Genomic DNA, 21054 nt, shown 5'->3' with positions numbered 1-21054 from the left:
GGTGGGGTAGGAGAGGTAGGACTCTCGAATCAGTACGGAGATTGCTGCCGCTTAGAGTCCCACGCTGCTGTTGTTCAGCAGAGGTCAGCCGCGGGCGAACGTTCACCACGATAGCGCCCCGGCCGCCTTTCCAACGCCTGGCGCTGACTGGGGCACTGGCAGACCACTACAGCCAGCTCCCTCCTGCGCGGACCCCGCCCTCCTCCCCCGACTCCTCCCACCACCTCGGAGTTCGGGCGCCTGCGCACGGCGGCTGGTCGGCCCCCCGAGAAAGCCCATTGGCCGCTGGGTGAGGTCCGGCACTACCTCGCGCCTGTGGCGGCCGCACGTGCTGGGAGCGGAAGCGGCGATCGCAGCTATGGCGTCGTTACTTTGGGGAGGCGACGCAGGGGCTGCGGAGAGCGAGCGGCTGAACGGCCACGTAACTGCCACCGAACCGGGGAGGGCAAGGGGGCAGGGGCTAGAACAGCACTCCTGGAGGGAAATGTGCTGGGGAGGGGAAGGGACAGCTCCTCTACGGTTTGGAGCCGAGTGTCAGATGGTGGTGGGGAGGTGTGACAAGGATCTGGAAGAGGGCCACGGGAAAGGAGACCCCGAGAGAAACAAGACCTTTGGTTTGAAAAGGCAAAATGAAGACATCTGCGGGAGGGAAAGCAGCTGGGAGCCCCAAGTAGACCCTGAGTTTTCTACTGTCCCAATTTGACCGTTAAGCCTCAGCTAGCTTCTATCTCATCTACCAACGCGCTTTCCCATCTGCTATCCCTTGCTCGTGCTGTGACCCGCCGAGGACTGTCACATTTAGACTAGAGGCTTATAAAGAGGAACGTCATATACAGGGGCAGTAGAAAGTCTCCTCCGATTTTAGGATAATTCATACAGGAGACCTGCTTCTCAAAGGAATCCGTTAATACATAATATTGCAAAGGAAACAGTATTGGCGTGGCCTTCCCTGCCTCCCTTCCAGCCCGTGTTAGGGGGTGGCACTGGGCTGCTTGATGCCTTGCTTCACAATATTGATTGAAATTTGTATCTTTCAATAGTTTTCAAACGTCATCCATCCCCGGAAGAACCTTCAGGGTATTAAGAGTACTACCGTTACAAACGTAGGTGAGTGTTGTTAAAGAAGATTGGGCTCAGTTCATTTAAAAAGCATTGCTTTCCTCATGTCCCTGGCAACTTTGGCTCGCTTAATTTAACATTCAAGACCCTCCACTACCTTTCCAATCTTTTTACCCACTCCTCCACTGCTTGACCCTTCCTTTGTACACACTGTAGAGTCGGCAGGAGAAACTGGGATGATACGCTGGACGTTCCTGCTTGGCATTTATCTTTACAGTTGTTTCTCTTCCATCCTTTTAGACGGTTCTGTTAATAACACCGAAGAAGATGATGAAGAAGATGGAGGTAGGAAATAAATTCATTTGCGTGTATTTACCGGCATTGTTTCCTTTAATCATGACTTTCACAACATGGGTAATACCATCTTAATTGGAAAAGAACCATCTTTGCTTCTGTTTTCTTTATAAATAGTGAATGTCAGAAGAAATACTAACTTAGGAGTCAGGATTACTTCTTTAGAGGAAATTGAAATAGAATATGCAGGAATGGGTTACGAATTTTCAGCTGGCAAGGAAAAATTAGGTCTGCTGGCAATAGATGTAGGCTTGGTTGAGGTTAGAGGTTGGTGTAGCAACAGAGCATAAGAAACTGGATCCTCGTGGAAACGAAAAGGAATTCTCAGTGCTGTGTCATTCTTTTTAGAACCTTCTTTTGGAAGAAAAATGAGAGTAGGAACAGTTGCTTGATACACAACCCGTGAATGGAAGGAAGCAACTTGTTAGATGTCATTCAGGAGGCTTGACTTTCCCCCTGCAATATCCCCTGTATTATCCTTGTTTTTCTAGTGGAATTGGCAGCTAATTCACTCTTGAACAAGTTAATCCGGCAGTCCTTAGTAGAATCCAGTCACCGAGTTGAAGTCTTACAAAAGGATCCCAGCTCTCCACTCTACTCGGTGAAAACATTTGAAGAGCTGCGGCTGTGAGTATTTTTACTTTAAGTGTAGGAAAATTCCAGAGAGCATAGCACAGAACAAACTAATCTGCTAATAATAATCATCAGGATCTCCTTCGTGTTCTAATGGTCAATATTCAAATGAGATGTGGACATTTTGCATGCAATTAAAATATAGCTCAAAGAGGAACACTAGGATATCTGAATTGTCCAACGACTTGAGAACATTTTTGATGGTAAAATATTTTAAGCTTGCTGTGCTAAGGGGGATAGCTAAGCCAGACACAGCCATATTGCTACTCTCCATACCCGAGTACAGATAACAGGAATTTTGATGACCCAAATACCGCTTTAGATAAGTTACAAGCTTTTACCTTTTTAATTATTTTTTTTGTCTCAGATGGTATTTAAATGAATAACTTTCCCAAATAGGTTTGCATTTCCTAGGGAGTTATCAACTGGCATTAAGGAAATGTATTTAAATAGGTCGAGTTACTGATATGGACTTAATGTAAGTGGGGAAATCCAAAATCCCAATGCCTGCTTTCTAGTTGGGGAGAAGCTTACTTATAATTAAAGGTTGGCTGCCAGTAATCTACCAATTAATCTACCAATTAAGCATGTCCAAAATGTGCATGTCATTGTAGTGGAAGTATTCCAGCCTACTTCACTTTATCCTCTTTCTAACATCTATCCTGAGACCCCAGGAAAGACGCATTTAAAAATACTGGCTCAGGAGAATGAGCTAATATTGCGTCTTCTGCTCCTAGAGAGAATTGATATAAGAATCACCTAAATGAAATTTTGTTTTCTCTGAAAATTGCCATTGAAACGTTAAAGTTTGTCATTGACTAAAAAGAAGTAAACAATAAATCTCACTTAGTTTTCTGCTTGTGTGGAAAATAAAACTCTACTGGAAAATTGATGCACTTCTATCAGATGAGTTTTTCCTTTTTTTTTTCTTGGTTCAAGAGAAAGTTCAACGTTAGGCCCTTACTACTATCCTTGGCCTGGGCTTATGACATAACTTACTACTTTAGTGCTCCAACTGTGCAGACATGATTGTATATATGTTTGAGAGTTGAGGTTTAACTTGTATATTTCCAAATATTACTTTTTATACTCACTTGCAAAGTGGCCTAATTTAGAAATGCACCTTTCAAGTTTGTATTTCTGAGTCTACTGACGCATCACAGACTTTAAGTATTTGATTTTTTGTTTTTTTGACAGAAAAGAAGAGTTACTAAAAGGGATCTATGCAATGGGATTTAATAGACCATCCAAAATTCAAGAGATGGCTCTCCCTATGATGCTGGCGCACCCGTGAGTTTCTGCGGTAGTGGTATTCCAACTGGCTATTTTTAGTCACTTATATTCAGTTTATGCCCAGGAGCTTGTATTCAGTTTATGTCTAGCACATCCTCTTTTCTACAGACCTCAGAACCTCATAGCCCAGAGTCAGTCTGGAACAGGAAAGACAGCTGCTTTTGTCTTGGCAATGCTAAGCAGAGTTAATGCCTTGGAATTGTTTCCACAGGTAAGGAAAGGCTGGGAGAGAGATGGGAATGCTTGCGGTGCCAAAGATATTTTAGTAATAGGCAATATTGCTGCAATGATGTGATGATGTTTAGAATAGACGTTCTTTCATGAAATCAGAGTATTGGGCAGCAGTATGGGGCAGTGATTGAGAGCACAGGCTTTATAGTTTGACTGGTTCCAATCCCAGCCTCTCTACTTACCAGCTGAAAGTCTTAGGCGAGGTAGTAGATCTTTTGGAGTATGTTTTCTTGTCAGTAAAGATAACACTTATAAAGGTATGGATCACAGTTGTTCTGTTCACCCTTGAACCCTAACTTCAATCACAGTGCTTGGCTTGTAGAAACCACTCCTTAAACATTGAATGAATGAATGAATACCTGCCTCATAGGATTGTCATGCAGATTGAGTGAATTAATGTACATTTTTAGCACCGTGCTCAACATAAAGTGAGCATTCAGTAGTGATAGTTAAATAGCTGTAGGTCACCCAGTCCCTCGTACTCATTTAGTGGAGAAGGAAACAGAGGCTTGGAGAGGGAAAGGTCACACGTGAGGTCACAGTTGTCAGAGAGCGACTGAGCAGGGACTAGAAATGTGCTTGCCCTTCTCCCAACCTAGTGTCAGTACATGGAAAGTATCTGGTGATCTCCCTCTTTCTCCAACCTGTGTTCATCGAATTGATTGACAAACTGGGAGCCCAAGTGTTGGGAGCGCTCAAAGCTATGGGGCAGCAAGGATCCCCTCAGGAAGTTTACAACCTGCGCAGCAAGATAACCTGTGGACGTGGATGTGGGTGACTAGTGACAGGCATAGGAAATTCTGTGCTTTCTTTAGACAAGTTCAGGGAAATTTATATCTGGGGTTTGATATCATGAGTAAAAATCCTTTAGGAGAAGCTATGCTTGAACACATGTTGAGAAATGTGTGTGGAAACTGTTTTTATCACTTTAGCTGTGTTTCCCTCTATCTCAGATCCTTAATTGAAGTTCAAAAATGCGTTAAATATCACCAGTTTCTTCCATCGACATCTTCATTCATCAACAGCCACCATTTATAGGGGGGATGGAAGTAACAAATGAAAGAGTTTCAGGGAACCTTCTGCCAGAGATGTGTAAGATGGATTGGACCAAGCAGGGAGTGCTCTGGAAATGGGCAGACTTTTAATATCAGGGAAGAGATAATGGGGACCACACTCAAGCTGTAATTAGTCTTGCATCCCTTCTCTTTTTGATTCCCAGCCCCCCTACATCCCATTTTTCCTCTACCAAAACAGCGTGACCCATAACCTGTGTTTCTTCATGACCTTTCAGACAGGAACATATAAAAGGAAGCTGCTTCTTCATCCTTTAGCCCCTTCTCCCCTTCCATACTCAACATTCACCCTAGATCTGTCAGCTGCTAAGTCGTATTCAAGTAAAAATATTTTGTTCAACCAAAATCTCCAGTTTCACTTCTGTGCCTCTCCCTCCACAGATTTTAATTGTATTTCAGAATTGCGTGATGGCTGTCATGAACCTTTCTCCTTCCCCCCTTCTCCCTCTCTCCCTCTCTCAGTGCCTCTGCTTGGCTCCTACTTATGAACTGGCTCTGCAAACTGGCCGTGTGGTCGAACGGATGGGGAAATTCTGTGTGGATGTTCAAGTGATGTACGCCATTCGAGGGAATCGAAGTATGTACCAGCAAGCCAGCCCTGGCTGATACTGTAAATCCCGACTGCACCACTGACACAGTCGTGGTATATACCTTCTCTGCTTTCTTGCCTCTAAAATGGTGGATATAATGGCACCTATATCATAGAGTTGTTACTGGAATTAAATGAAATGATACAGATAAAGCACTGTGCACACCCCTGGCACATAAGAAGGACCCAGTAAATGTGAGCTGCATCATTCCCACAGCCCAGAAGAGGATGCTTTTGCTTGTTCTTTTCTGTGAGGCTCAGTTGTTTTGTGCAGAACAGCTTTTATTGTTTCACTTTTTCATTAAAGTATTACATGCATAAAGTGAAAAAAAAAACTTTAAAACAGAAAATTCAAAGGTAAAAGTGAAAGTTGTTCTTTCTTTCAAAAACCTATTTCCGAAGACAGCTATGGTTTTGTTAACAAATCTTTGTGTGTTTTTTTGTTTTGTTTTTGAGTGCTTACAAAAATGGGAGCATTTTTTTTGTACTGTTCAAAAACTTACGCGTTTTAAACATCTTTTCATGTCAGTATGTGTAGCCCCGCCTCATTCTTTTGACGAGCTGTATAATATTCTGTCATGTATTTCATGTAACCTGTTGATAGACATTTTGGTTGTTTTCCATTTCGGGAAGATTTGTAGGCCTTTCACTGCTGTGCCAGTGTTTCTGTAGGACAATAGGACAATGGGAATGCTGCAGGGTGGCTTTTTTTTTTCTTTAAGTAACCTGTGCCTCCCAAGTCTCAGAGACGTGTAACCCAGGGTGGCTTTTAAAATGACCGTGGGGCAGAATCAAATATGCGTGACTATTATCATTACTGTAAAGCTAGAAACTTGGGAATTTATCCTAAAACTCTGTAAAAGCAAAAACCACAAAGACCCTCAGGGCTGGCACTTGGAAAACCATTATGAAATGTGTTTCATTACCGGGAATTGTAAATGGTTAGAGTCGTTTGCATCTGAAGGAAACCTTTAAACCCTTTTCCTTTGCTCCCTAGTTCCCAGAGGCACTCATGTCACCAAACAGATTATAATTGGCACTCCTGGGACCGTCCTAGATTGGTGTTTCAAGCAAAAATTAATTGATTTGACTAAGATTCGTGTGTTTGTCCTGGATGAAGCAGATGTGATGATCGACACGCAAGGATTCTCAGACCAAAGCATTCGTATTCAAAGGTAACCTTCACATCCAGCCTTTTCTTCCTGGATCTTCTGTCCAGGGAAGGAATTTCATTTGTCTGCTGCTCCTAATTGTCTTTACTGCTTATTCCCCACTTCTTTCACCTTTAAAACAAGTTGGGTTTTCATTATTTTCACCAGCTCAATGGGCCTTCAGCCTGCTGTAATTTCCCAACTTCGTCATCTTGTAATCTTGCCTGATTGCTTCACTCTTGTGCTGCAGGCTTACAGATGGAATCCATATACAGTGGGTCTGCACCATATTTTGCCAGTAATCTTATATTTGAGCAAAATTCTAAAGAGAATTCATTAAAACCTGATAGTGCTATTGTGAGGACACAGCAGCCTGGGATCAGTAGCCTAGTATCTAGTCCTGACTTTGCCTGTAAGTCGTTAAATAAATCCTGTCGATTTCCTAGGCCTCTCTCCCAGGATCACCAAGGGGCTTAAAATTTCAGATTATCAGCCTAACCTGAACCTTACTGAGTCAGAATTTCTGGGAGTGGGCTTTAAGAGTCTGCATCGCTCATTTTTAAATAAAGTATTTATACACTGTGTTAAATTCAAGTATAATATTGAAAGACTTGTAATGATAACCAGTAATCCCCTGCCCCAACCCCTAGAGAATACTGTCCGTTACGACATTAACTTTCATACCTTTAAATAACCTGCTCACCTTGGTATTTCTCGTTGTATATTTGTTATATACAACGTTGTTGGTTACATTCACGGCTGGTATTGATATCATTATCACAACACAAATAACGTTCACTGCTGACTATTGAATTATTATAATTATGTTTTTCTTGTGCTTCTCCCCCTAGAGTTGCCTATTTTCCTTCATTTGGTTACTATCACTGTGTAGCGGTCTTTAATTTTTCTCTACCTGTTTCATCATACGTGTCACATGTCAATGATATCTCCAGATAGTCAAATACATCTTAAAATTCCATCAGTTTCTTTTTGTCTGAAAGATCTCCCACACTCACTGTCTCCAGTTTCAGCCTGGACTGGTTGCACTCCAGTCCTGTGGTCACAGCTGCATTACAGGTTTCCCCTGTCCTCATTAACAGTTTCGAATCTCCTGTCTTGTGGGTCCTTCTTCTTGGCGTACTGTTGGTTTACCGACTATGCTGGAATGTATCTGTTAATGGCTTCCTGCAAAAGGATGTGTAGGAAGTTCATTTTCTAGCCCCTGCTTGTCTGAAAATGTTTTTACTGTACCTGTAAATTTGATCTTTGGGTTGAGTTTCCCTGGATGTGGAATCCTGTCTTGAAAAGCTTTCTTCCTGTAAATTCGGAGACAGTGTTAAAAACAGAAAAGTGGTTGTTTTTTTACTATAATTTTCTGTTTCCAGTGTTGCTGCTGGAAAGTTTAATGTCTTCCTGATGCTCAGACTTTTGTCTGTGATCTGTTTTTTCCTCACTAGAAGGTTTTGGAATCTTTTTCTCCATGATGTACTGGAACTTCTCAATGATGTGCTTTGGTTCAGATCTTTTTTTTCTTCATTGTACTAGACACATGGTACACTCTTCTCATTCCCAAAACTTGTACATGCCAGATCTGGGGAAATTTCTTATGTTACTTCTTTCCCTGCGGTGACCAACTTTTTAGGAAGACAACCCGGGATACAGTCACAGCAGGCAAATATGTATGTACATACGTACACACACATATATCTCATATATATATAAATATAATACAGAAGAAATAATCGTATGTGTGTTATTACTTTAACATAAAAATATGGAAAATATGTTTATTTGAAATCATGTATTATCCTGTACTTTCCTGTTACATTAGTGCTACTATTTAAACATAACAACTGTAGAGCTAAACTGGCAATTGTAGTAACTCATAGGAGAACTAATTAAACAATATGTATGAGAAAAATACAGCAATAATGTTTCATCTCTGGTACAGCAATTTAATCTTTTTAAACATGATAGGCTGCTTAAATTTTGGAGGCTGTGCTATTGTATATTCTTTTTTTCTGGCCACACCACACAGCTTGCAGGGTCTTAGTTCCCCAACCAGGGATCAAACCCGGGCCCTCAGCAGTGAGAGCGCTGAGTCCTGACCACTGGACCTCCCTGGAATTCCCTATTGTATATACTTAAGATACATAATTATAGAACTATTTACGAGGAGAACGTAAATACGATAGAACTAATTAAACATATTACAGTAAGTCCCCACATACAAATGAGTTCCGTTCCGAGGGCGTGTTCATTAAGTCCAGTTTGTTCATAAGTCCAACAAAGTTAGCCTAGGTACCCAACTAGCACAATTGGCTATATAGTACTGTACTGTAATAGGTTTATAATGTTCTTCACACAAATAATACATAAAAAACAAACAAAAAATAAAATATTTTTAATCTTACTTTTCAAGTACCTTGAAAAGTACAGTAGTACAGTACAACAGCTGGCATTACAGGGGCTGGCATCAAGTGAACAGGCAAGAAGAGTTACTGACTGGAGGAGGGAGAGGAGGTGGGAGATGGTAGAGCTGAAGGATCGTAAGCAATAGGAGATGGAGGACAAGCTGCCACTTCACTCACGCCTGACGTTGCTGGCACAGGTTCTGGTTCCTTGCTGGATTCAATTCTATCTACCCTCTTGTAAAACGATCCAGTGACGTCTGGGTAGTAGCTCTTTTTTTCTCATCATAGATGACACGGTAGCAATGGATTGCATTCTGAACGGCTGCTGCAACCTTCATGTACCATTCTGCATTTGGGTCCTGTGCGTCAAAAACTAACAGTGCCTCCTCAAATAAAGAAAATCCTCTTGCCATTTCCTGAGTCATGAATCTCTTCAGTTCTTCAGTTACTTCTTCCTCTTTTCTCTCTTCATCCTTTCTCTGGGCCTCCAATTCCATCAGGTCTTCATTAGTAAGCTCCTTGTGTTGCACAGCAAGGAGTTCAGTGAAGTCGTCCTCTTGCTTCAAATAAAGATACTGTACTACTGTACTCTATACAGTATGGCACAGTGAAGTACACAAAAGTACAACCACTTGTAGAGGATGCATGCACGTGGCAATATACGCCAGACACGTGAACTAACTTAACGTGATTGGACATGTGAACACACATCCACATCTTTGAAAGTTCACACTTGAAGGATCATATGTAGGGGACTTACTGTACCTGTATTTAATGACAGAGACAATAATGACACTTTTTTTTCTGTCTCACAGTGTGGTAAGATGTTTTGACTCTCTCTTTTCTGGTATCCTCTGAACTCCCTGCAGCCCTCTTTTCTTGTATGTGGCAGTAAAACAGAATACAGTCAAATCGAAAATTCATTTTGACTTGCAGCTCTGCCCTTATTAAGCCCACACTGATTCTTTTTATTTTTGGGAGTATAGTTGATTTACAGTGTTGTGTTAGTTTTCTGCTGTACAGCAAAGTGAATCTGTTATAGGTATACATATATCCAGTCTTCTTTAGATTCTTTTTTGATATATGTCATTACAGAGTATTGAGTAGAGTTCCCTGTGCTATACAGTAGGTCCTTATTAGTTATCTATTTTATATATAGTAGAAGCCCACACTGATTCTTGGTATCAGTGCAGTGTGATATCCTCTGAACAAAAGTGTTCAAGCATAGAATACTTAGGAGTTTACCTACTAGCAACAGTGGCTTTCAGACTGGCAAGAATCAATTTCTAGCTCCTTCAAAATGTTCTTCCACTGTATCCGCAGGCTTGTTTCGGTGGACCAACTGTTTGTCATTCAGATCCTGTGCATTTATAAATCCATCGTTTAGCTTATCCATGTCTAAAATGTCCATCATTTTCAGACACTCTGAAGTCTATTAGATGTCATCATAAGTGAAACCCCTTCTCCTCAGGGAAAATGATTATAAAGCACAGAGGTGACTTAAACTTGTCCAACTGAAAGATGGATTCTTTACAAATTTAGCAAAGAAATTAGAAAGTCCTCAACTTGGCTGTCCTTTGCTGCTGACATTTTTCGACTTCTGCAGCAGTTTTATTCCTAAAAAAAGGAAAAATGAGTCATTATTTGCTACAAGTTTTTGTTGCAACCTTTACAGAACACCAGACAGCTCAGGTGCAGTCAGTACAAGGCCTCTTCACAAGTCATCAGACAGTTACGGAGACACAGTGTGTTATTTCTATTTTACTATAATCTCTTCTCCATTCTCATCCTTGACGTATTTCCAGGTTGGAGTTGGACATTCTTTTTGTCTCAAACTTTGAAAATAGGCCAACATTTGAAATCTTTTCACTGGCCAACTGCAGTGGCAGGCATCTTGTAGGCACACGTCTGAGGTAGCTCTGCATCCATTTCTGCACAGTTAGAAATCTTAGTAAGGCTTCTGCAAGTTTGAAATAACAAAATGACCCAAAACTTTGGTAATGAAGAGCTCAGTATCACAGGTAAGCATATTGTATGTGTTTTTAAAAGTATTGTGTACAAAGGATGCAGGACATTTAGCTGGTAAGATCTTTTCATGTTCTTTGATAAGGAATTTATAGACTGAATGGAATATGCCAGAATGTACATTTGCACTGTCTGCTGCTCATGCAGAGAGTTGAACAAAGGCTAATTTGTATTTGGATACAATGTCAACAGTCTTTTGTTGTATATTTTCTGTGTTGTATAAAAACTTCATAGAAGCCAAAAAGATGTTTTGAGACTCCATTTTTTCAAAACGAAGTACCTAAGAGATTGGAGGGGTGGGGCGTGTATTTTGTGTTGCCGTGATTTGAAATCTCACTGGATATACTGTAGAAGCATGGTCTCTGGTAAGATCTGAGGCACTCCACTCTACACTGAGAGAGGAAAGACGTCTGTTATCAAAAGTTCCCGCCTTGTTCACCCGCAGGACACTTTACTTGCAGCCTCTAAACCAGGAAATGTAACTTGACTCAGTTTCATAGGGGTGGCAAGGGAAAGATAGAGTCACATGTGTCCCTTTGCATGGTGTAGGCAGACTAATTCAGCTGAGCGCTGGTGTGTTTGGAGGAGGCAAAAAACTTAATTGAGAAGTATTGCCTGTCTCATCCTGAACTTGTGCGATTCAGTTTCCATATTTGCTTTCCACATCCCTTCTCCACCAGGCCTAGTCCCGAATTCATCCCTTCATTTGATGCAGTCTGCTCTGTTTCCATTATTTACCTCTTTAACCCAGTTGTATGTGTCATTCCATCCGTCACTAAACTAACACAGTCGGTTAGCCTTTTTCTTCCTGTCTGGATCATACTGGCATTGTCCTCTGTTTCTTTTCCATAGCTTCCTTTTCTTGTCTTACGGATGCAAAACATCCGTAACACAAGAAAGATATGTGATATCTACAGTTATCTCTTTGAGGATATTAATTATAGCATTAAATTTTTTTTCTGTTCTCAACCCTGTCTCTGAGTGATTTAAGTTTCCTTTTATGTTTGTTGGCTACAGTCTGTCTTTGTGATGGATCTTTCCTCCTCACATCTGGTGACCCTGCACTAGCCTTTCATAACCCAAGCTGAGGAACTAGAAAGCTTATTTATCGACAGCTCTTATTTATCGGCGGTTGGGGCGTGTGACTTGGAAGCTTCACTTTAGGATGCTTGTCACCTGGAGGTCTTTAGGAGTATGTAATGTCTCTAATCTCCTTCCTGGGACACTCGGTTGCTGGCATCCTGGGAGCAGAGCAGGGGGCTCTGGTGGATGGGCTGGGAGGGGTCTACCGTTCAGTATACGTATTTTCACTTGATCCCCTGGTCAGCTGTCTGCTTTACCCTCACCTTCTGCTGAGGCTCTTCTGCTTGTACAAGCTTAGCTGCCAAAGAAGGGTGGAGTCCAGCTGCTCCTTGTATATATTTTCATCCAGCCTTCCTATTTAAAAAAATGTGGGCCCAAGATCAAGCAAGACTCCCTTCTTGCCATCCCCTACCAATAAGTTGGTATGTTTAAATGTAACAGTGAATAAAAGATGCGGAAGTCCAGGGAAGATTCAATAGTCAAAAAGGGCTTTCTACTAAAAAGAATATTAAGTAAAATTAGAGTATTCATGTTGGTTGTTCATCCTTCCATTGTTCAGTTTTCCTTTCTTTTGCTTAAAATACATTAAATCACAGCACTGTCCAATAGAAATATAATGTAAGCCACATGTGTAATTTAAAATTTTTCTAATAGCCACATTAAAAAAGAAACAGGTGAAATTCATGTTATAGAATATTTTATTTAACGTGACATATCAAAAATAGCATCTTAAGAATAATGTTATCAATCTAAAAATTGTTAATGAAATATTTTGCATTCTTTCTTTTCATACTAAGTCTTCAAAATCCAGTGTGTTCTGCAGAACAGCCCATGTTTCCTTCCCTTGGGCAATTTGTGTAAGTTTTCTTTCTGGAATGAAATGGCCGCAGCCTGGGGCTACCAGTCCTAGTGCCCTCTTTTTCCAGGTGAAGGGTGTGGGAGAGCAGATGGCAGAGCGACGCAGCCTGCTGATACAGATGCTCCTCATGTCTTCTCACAGCCCTCACCCCACCCCACCAGGCCTCTGGTCTTGCACGTCCCAGGCCTCCCAGTGGTTCTGAGGGAACGCTTGTCTTTGCATCAGCACTTCCCTCTGTAGCCCTCGTATTGTAGCTTCATCCACTTTCTTGGTTATCACACTTTTCCGTCTTGCAAAAATATATTGAAGTATCCACCCGTTTCTCTTATCTTATTCTGCACGTTTTGTGAGTTCATATCTTAATCACTTTATAGTCACATTAGTGGGATGCCGGACACTGAGAAGGTAACAAATGTAGTCTCCCGTGGCCAACCAGAAATTGGTCCGATTGTTGTTTGAAAAGCTCCCAGATGATTCAGGTCCCAGGCTTGAAATAATGTTTGGGAATCGCTGGACTGTATGAGCTCACCTGCTCCCTTTTAGCCCTAACAACTTATTCTCTAAGTGCTCTGTTGTCTTCTCAAAGGCAGTGATTCCTCTCTGGTCTCTCTTCTATTTTATTGTTTAAAGAATTAACTTTTTAATTGATGTATAAAATATGTACAGAGAAATATACAAATCCTAAGTGTACTGCTGGGTGAACTATCACAGAGAGGCTATGCTCGTGGGACAGTGGCCCAGGTCAAGACATAGAACTTTACTGGCACCCCGGAAATCCCCTGCAGCCCCTTTCCTGTCACCCGCCCCTCTCTCCTCCACAGGCTTAGCTGTATCCTGACTGCTGACTCCGTACATTCATTTTGCCTTTTTTTTTGAATTAGCCTCTGTTCACTGTGGGTTCAGTTTACATTCCACGTGCAGTAGCATCTTCCCCTTCTGCTCCCATTTTACTTATATCCAGGTTCTTCCCATTCCAAATAGACTTAATGTGGCTGTTCTTTCCCGCCCCAGAGATAGAACACCTGCCATCGAATGATGAGCCTCTGTGCCCTTCATCCACATGGAACTTGTGCGGGATGATTGCCGTAAACAGCACCTAGACCGACACCCTAGGCTTCACGAGCCCATCTCTCCTAAGGAGAAGACTGGCGTGAAAACCCAGATCACTTACCTGCACTTCACTCTGGAGCCCCACATTCAGTGTATCCATTTTCCCAAATTCTCGGTGGGCAGGAGGGCCTGACACGTGGCGCTCTGCAGCAGGTGTAGTTGTCATGGCCGCAGCACGTTTCACGGTGACCCCAGAGCAGGAACAGGGGCGTGGGGGGCAGCTGATGGCCGTGGGCGTCAAGTGCTGGAAGTGGCTCCCCCAGGAGAGGGACAGGCCTGGCCATCGGGTGACGGCCTTCTTCCCTCCTCTCTCGTAGAGCTTTACCCTCCGAGTGCCAGATGCTCCTCTTTTCAGCGACCTTTGAAGACTCCGTGTGGCAGTTTGCGGAGCGAATCATTCCTGACCCCAACATTATCAAGTTACGGAAAGAGGAGCTGACCCTGAACAACATCCGACAGTATTATGTGCTGTGCAGGGATAGGAAAGACAAGTACCAGGCTCTGTGCAACATTTACGGTGGCATCACCATTGGCCAGGCCATCATATTCTGCCAGGTAAGTCTGCCGGGACTTGTCTTACTCGTGCCCAGGTTTCTGTGCAGGTGGAGCCGGGCACCGTGTTTGGTGCTTTTTGTACATTATGTTGTTTAATCTTCAGAGCACCTCTGAATAGAGGTTATCTGTATTTTATGGGTGAACTGAAGTAATGGAATAGGACTTCAATATGGTGTGAAACAGAGGACATCCTTCTCGTATTTCTTCTTTTCTTTCTTTCTTTTTTGGTCGCGCCATGCCGCTTGTGGGATCTCAGTTGCCTGACAAGGGATTTAACCTGGGCCACGGCAGTGAAAGCCTGGAATCCTAACTACTAGGCCACCAGGGAACTCCCTGGGCATCCTTCTTTTAGAGGGACTGCTTCTAACACTTCCCCATTCAGGTTGATGTTTATTGTAGTGTTTCCATAGATACCCTTTATCAGGTTAAGAATGTTCTCTTCTACTCCTAACTTACTATGAGCAAAGTAGCCACTCAGTCACTCACTATTAACAGCCCCTTGTTTTTATTTTCGTATTTACTTTTCCAATCTGATGTTTTTCATGTTCGTGTCTTGGTTGTATTTTTTCACCACCATGGGCACACTGTCAGCTCCATGAGAGCAGGCTCTCACCTGTTCCACTCACCTTCACGCCCCCACCCAGCACATGGATGGCCCTGGAAACATACTTGTAGAGTAAAGGAAAGCTCAGCTCTGCCATGTGACCATGTGACAACTAGCCATGGGACCTTGGGCAAATCACTTAACGGTTTTAAGCTTTGGGTTTATTTTTCAGTTTTTTAAAATGAACTTAGGCAGCTGCTTCATCAGATCATTATGAAAGCAGATGAACGGGATGCACATACAGGTTTTAGCAAAGTGCCTGGCGTACACAGGATGTCATCATTGTTAGGTTACCTCATTTTGTCATCAGACCACCATGAGAGGTGGGCGGAGCATTTTATTCTCTGTTTCAGGGTGAGAAGCCAAAGCTCTTACAGGTTGAGAGGATGTGCCCCTTAAAAGCACAGGGGAGGGCGAATCCCCTGCCACATTCTCAGATCCCTCTAGGCCCCACAGGGAAGGTGAAGCAAAACCCCTCTGCAGCACCCCCAGCTCCCATGCCCTGCAGACATGAGCGCTGCACACGTAGCCAGGCTGCTTCAACTTGGGCGCCATGCTGGGTTTTGATTTTCATGCAGACTCGTCAAAATGCCAAATGGTTGACTGTGGAGATGATGCAGGATGGCCACCAGGTGTCTCTGTTAAGTGGAGAGCTGACTGTGGATCAGCGAGCTTCCGTCATTCAGAGGTTTCGAGATGGGAAGGAGAAAGTTCTTGTAACAACCAACGTCTGTGCTCGAGGTGTGTATGTGTATGCACTTAAAGTCAAGTTTATTGAGGTATCATTTACATATGATAAAATTCACTCTTTTTAAGGATACGTTTCAGAGAGTTTGGACAAACATATATAGTCATGTACCCATCACTGTAATCAAAATATGGAACATTTCCATCTCCCCTCAAAATATCTCAGTGCTCATTTTCAATCAGTCTCTGTAACTAATGACCCCTGCCAACTACTGACCAGATTTCTGTCTCTGTATTTTTGTCTTTTGCAGAATGACATGTAAGTTAAATCATACAGTTGGTAGCCTTTGTGTCTGATTTATTCTACTTGACACCATACTTTGGAATTCATCAATGTTGTTACATGTATCAGTAGGTCATTCCTTGTTATTGCCGAGCAGTATTCCATTGACTGGGTCGTACCACAATTAGGTCTTCCATTCACCAGCTGATAGACATTTGGATTGGTTACAGCTTGGAGCTGTTTGGACTAAAGCTGTAATAAACATTCATGTATAAGGCTTAGGTGGACATATGCTTTCATTTCTCTTGGGTAAATGCCTAGGAGGAGGATTTCTGGGTCATGTGGTAAGTGTATGTTTAGCTTCATAGGAAACTGCAAAACTGTTCTCCAGAGTGGCTGTACCCTTTTGCATCTCTACCAGCAATATAGGAGCGTTCCAGTTGTTCTCCATCCTTGTCAGTAATTGGTATTGACACTCTTTTTTCATCTTAAGCTTTCTAGTAGATGTGTGTGGTATCTCGTGTTTTCAACTTGTGTTCCCTAACGACTAATGATGTTGGTCATCTCTGAGGTGTTTTTAATTTTAAAACTATTGACTACTGGAAGAAAAATCTTTGTTTTTTCAAGAGGAGGGCCTTCGTACTTTCCTCATTCCTCCTGTATCCTTGCCTGCACCGCATACTCAAACCATGTTTCCTAATTTATTACTAGTTCACCAGACAGAACGGAGGACCTGCCCTGAGTGCTGAGCTTGGCATTTGGAGGAGGAGCCTAAAAAAGGATGAGGTTCCTTCCCCTCAGGAGCATGCTGCCTAGACTCCTGACCTCTAGACCAGCACTAGCCAATAGAAATTTTTGCATTGATACAAATCTCCTATTCTCTGCTGTCCAAGCCATATATGGTGGCTGTTGAGCACTTGATGTGTGACTAGTGTGGCTGAGGAACTGGATTTTTAATTTGAATGAATTTAAATAGCCATAAGGCCAATGGTTACCATACTGGACAGCACAACTCCAGACCCCAGAGAAAAGAGGGCACAAATTGCTCCGGAGTCAAAGCACAGTACAGGGAGGACAAGGATTATGACCCAGACAGCTTCTTAGTGTTGAGGAATGGAGGCACCAGGTGAGCACACACGTTAGGAGTGAAAGGTGTGAAAGGAAGGGGAGAACTCCTGGAAGTCTCGAGTCGTTTGTACTTTATCCTGTACTGTTTGGGCAGCTGGATTCTAAACACAAGTGCTCTGGACGTTGCTGTGGTGACCACAGTGACGATTAGAGGAGTGGAAGATGAGGGACTGGGGAGACCAGTCCGGAAATTGTTGTAACAGTTGAGGCAGTGGATAAAGTGGCCTGACGAGAACAATGGCCGTGGAATGTGGTGGACCTGGGGCCCTGTGATGGGTAAGGGGATGTGAGACTAAGAGGCTTGCTGGGCACTTAGCACAGTGGGGGTGGAGAAGATGGAAGGGCTCTGTGACCTGCTGAGAGCCCCTCCCCAACACAAGCACACGCACACGTGCACACACACGCACACATGCATGCACACGCGCTTTGTACATATTTAGACTTATGTATAATTCGCTTCTACTGACACTTATCCAGCATCATAGACACACATACTTGCAAGCAAACTGCCTGACCGAAGGACCTACTTCATTGACGTAAAAGCAGGTGTGATTTACAGGTTGTGTCCATTAATTGAGAATTCCCTTGGCAAATCCGGTTCTTGAATAGCTATGTCCCGAGGAAAAAGTTGCAGGACCCTGCAGTGTCGTTCCTCTTCCAGGGATTGATGTGAAGCAGGTCACGATTGTTGTGAACTTTGACCTGCCTGTGAACCCAGCAGAGGAGCCAGACTATGAGACCTACCTCCACCGTATTGGGCGGACAGGCCGCTTTGGGAAGAAAGGCCTTGCCTTCAACATGATCGAGGTGGATAAGCTGCCCCTGCTGATGAAGATCCAGGACCACTTCAGTGAGTAGTGCCCTTCATGCCCAGAGCTGTGGACCTGCCCACGTTGACAGTGACGATGTGTGTCATGGACCTCGAGCCCAGAGGCTTGTGATCGGGTGGGGCCAGGAGCCAGGGAGTAGGCTTCTACTTCTTAGTGCCGAGTTCCTAACAGGAGGCGGGGGTAATTAAAGGAAGCTGTGAAAACCAAGTGGAATTGATAGGAGCTCATATTTCTATCTTATCGCTCATTCTGGGATCTGGAGCAGATTTTACGTCCATGAAGAACCACCCTAGGCAAAGTAATAAGCTCCTTTAAGATGATATTGTGTCCCCAGCTTCCTTTTTTATGTACATTTTTCCCTTCCTGTTGCCCCAGCGACCAACTAGGACAGTCCTAAATCCTGTGCCTTCCTCCAGTGCCCGCCCCCCCCCCCCACCATCTAAACAAGGCAGGCTCTGCTAACCCTCTGGGGCTCTTGGACAGGCGTGTTGCAGTCTGGTGGAAACTTGAAGGGTAACAGAAGCTGAGATGTCCCCCTGCCCCAGGGCCCTGGATAGATACGGCTGCGTAGCAGGCGAGGAAGAACCCTCGCAGGACTCCAGATGTATCTTTCACCTTTAGGACAATGGTACTTAACCTCTGTGGGAAGCAGAGGACACTATCCCCGGGGAAATGCACACAAGCACATATGTGCAATTTGGAATATAATGTTGAAAGGTTTGCAGACTGGCTGTGGACCCTTCAGGGAAGTTGATTAAGCACCCCTGCGTTAGGATAACGGAGGAGGGATGGGGGCGGAGAAAGAACCATTAAGATCACTGTTGCTATGGTAATCAACACTCCCTGTTGCCATTCAGCAAACCTGCCCCCTCAATGCACACGCCCACTTCACCCTCCTGAGCTCAACCAGGCACCTTCCCAGGTTCCCCTCTCTGCACTCTGGCGATTTTTTTCTGGCCCACAGTATTGAGACATGTATGTTGTCTTGTCTGGTGCATTTGATGCCATTGTAGTTAGTATGGATTGGTTATTTGGATACCATCCCTTCCTTACCTAATCTAGAGAATGTCCCAGTATCTCGAGGCTTTCCATACAAGGTGTCACTATCTTCAGAAATGTAATTGGATGGAATGAAATTTCGTTTAGGCCCTGGGATAAGACTGTTCCATTCTCTTTTGTTCTTTTAGACAGCAGTATTAAGCAACTCAACCCTGAAGACTTGGATGAAATTGAAAATATTGAATATTGAAGAAAGAGCTTTATCGTTTCAAGTGTTCTGGCTTATGTGACAATGTAGGTTTTGAAAGTGATTGTTTACGTTGACCCTTTTTCAACATGAAACTGTTAATATATGGCAAAATAAATGTTGTGGCAGCCTTAGTTTTAAGACCTGAGGTCTTTCTGAACCAAATTGATGTGAAGCACTTGATCCTTTTGAATAAATAAAAGGAGATTATTTCTTACTCCAATCTTTTCACAGATAAACATCTTTGCGTGGGCTACTGGGTGGTTGTGGGATTTAGTTTATAGAATCTGAGCAGGTCATGCCGCCTGTGAATATCTCACAGTGCCGCGAGATGGCAGTAGAACGTCACTGTTTCTGGAATTTGAGTTGGTCAAGTGAAAAAACCACACGTCTTCAGATTTGCTCACTGCTGCCCCGCCCACCCCTAATGTCTTCCCTACCTCCCCCTCGCCCCCTCCCCACACATGCACGCACCCCTGCACCCCCCGCACAGACACACACTCTCACGTGTGAGTGCGGGGTGAAAGCTTCACAAAGTAAAACGATTTGAAAGAGTATTTTGCTTCTTTTTTAGTGTTTCAACCAACACAGAATTTCAAGATATTGTTCTATTTTACTTCTTAATGTCTTCAAATTAGAGAAGATTTAATCGATCATCGTTTATGTCATAGTCTCTGGAAACGTGGCTTTATTATAGACATTTCTTAAAAACAGGCAGTGGAGGTGGGGGGAACCCACTTGCCTTAGTAAAGAGGTGACACTTCAGGGAGCCAAAGGGTTTCACTTTTAAGAACTTAAAGGTGTATCTGAGAATCCTGGATGTTTTCCTGCAAGTCCCATTGAGATGCTTCTCATTTCTCACATTTGCTCCTAAAAAGTGAAACAGTGGGCTTGAGAAAAAGGGGGGGGAAATTGATACTCTCCCAGAAAGCCCACAGCCAGAGCTGGGCCCCAGCTCTGTCACAGCAGACTGCCACCAGCAGCCTCAGTGAATGCGCCTGTCATCCCGGTGTGGAGGGGTGTTTCTATGTCTTCTGATATCCCATGTGCATGTCACCTGCCCATGTTGTATCCTGTGGGCAGGGCTCAGAAATACATGAAAATCGTTCAGCCTCCTCACCCCACAGCATATATTTATCGTGCACCCTTTTTGCTAAGCACCAAGGAAGAGAGATGAGTAAGATGTACCAGTCATTTCAGAATTCAGAGTCTCACAGCAGAGACTCAGAATAAGCCAACATTATTTTAATAATGGTCTTTGCTTAAGGAAGGGGTTCAGAGGAGGCACCCCAAACGCCGTCGGGGCCAGTTTCCCAGAGGAGAAGACATTGTGTCTCCTCTCATAGGAGAGAACGTGAGTTGCACGGTGCCTCTCCTCAGGTACTTAGCACCCCCTTGCAGTCCCCTCAGTAGATCCACTGAGTCAGTGTTCCAGATCCAGCTGATTGCCAGAATTACCTGGAGAACTTGGGGAAAAAATACAGGTTTCTTCCCCATACTCTGCACCAAAAAGCAAACCCTCTTAGGGTAGAGCTCAGAAACACAGTTACCTAAGGGAGCTGAAAACAGGTAAAGCAACAGGTCTTACAGACCAGTGTCTTAGGGAGGAGATGCCGAGGCAAAGAGAAGTCCCGGGGACAGAATCTATAAAAAGTAGAGCTTCCCTCTCGGAAGGTCCACTCGTGTTCTCCTCATGGTACGTCTGCCTTCCTCTCTGGGCCGGATCAGCGTATCCACTCGATACCCAGCCCCCAACACAGCGCCCAGCGTGTAATAGGCCGTCAGTGAATACTTGTTCTGTTGAGTGCATGTTCCCTTGCCATCTCTTCCTTCACTAACGTTCTTCC

The 21054-nt window shown here is 43.5% G+C and overlaps 1 protein-coding gene across 3 annotated transcripts; it reads left to right on the top strand.

The window, feature by feature from the left end:
• Positions 1–358: 358 nt before the first annotated feature.
• On the top strand, positions 359–19210 carry DDX25 (DEAD-box helicase 25; the record flags this gene model as incomplete). Of its 3 annotated transcripts, none has more annotated exons than XM_082843806.1 (12): positions 359–421; positions 1041–1107; positions 1360–1404; positions 1905–2040; positions 3244–3336; positions 3448–3550; positions 5106–5220; positions 6230–6407; positions 14192–14429; positions 15612–15774; positions 17793–17981; positions 19149–19210. In XM_082843806.1, the coding sequence occupies 12 exons, from the start codon at positions 359–361 to the stop codon at positions 19208–19210; spliced, it is 1452 nt and encodes a 483-aa protein (XP_082699932.1). The 3 variants fall into 3 exon arrangements, with proteins under 3 accessions (XP_082699932.1, XP_082699931.1, XP_082699930.1); XM_082843805.1 differs by having other exon boundaries at positions 359–499; XM_082843804.1 differs by having other exon boundaries at positions 359–538.
• Positions 19211–21054: the final 1844 nt, after the last annotated feature.

The sequence above is a fragment of the Leucopleurus acutus genome (assembly GCF_964270905.1).
Source record: "Leucopleurus acutus genome assembly, chromosome: 8".
Taxonomy (NCBI): domain Eukaryota; kingdom Metazoa; phylum Chordata; class Mammalia; order Artiodactyla; family Delphinidae; genus Leucopleurus; species Leucopleurus acutus.
This window is presented reverse-complemented; position numbering and strand designations above follow the sequence as displayed.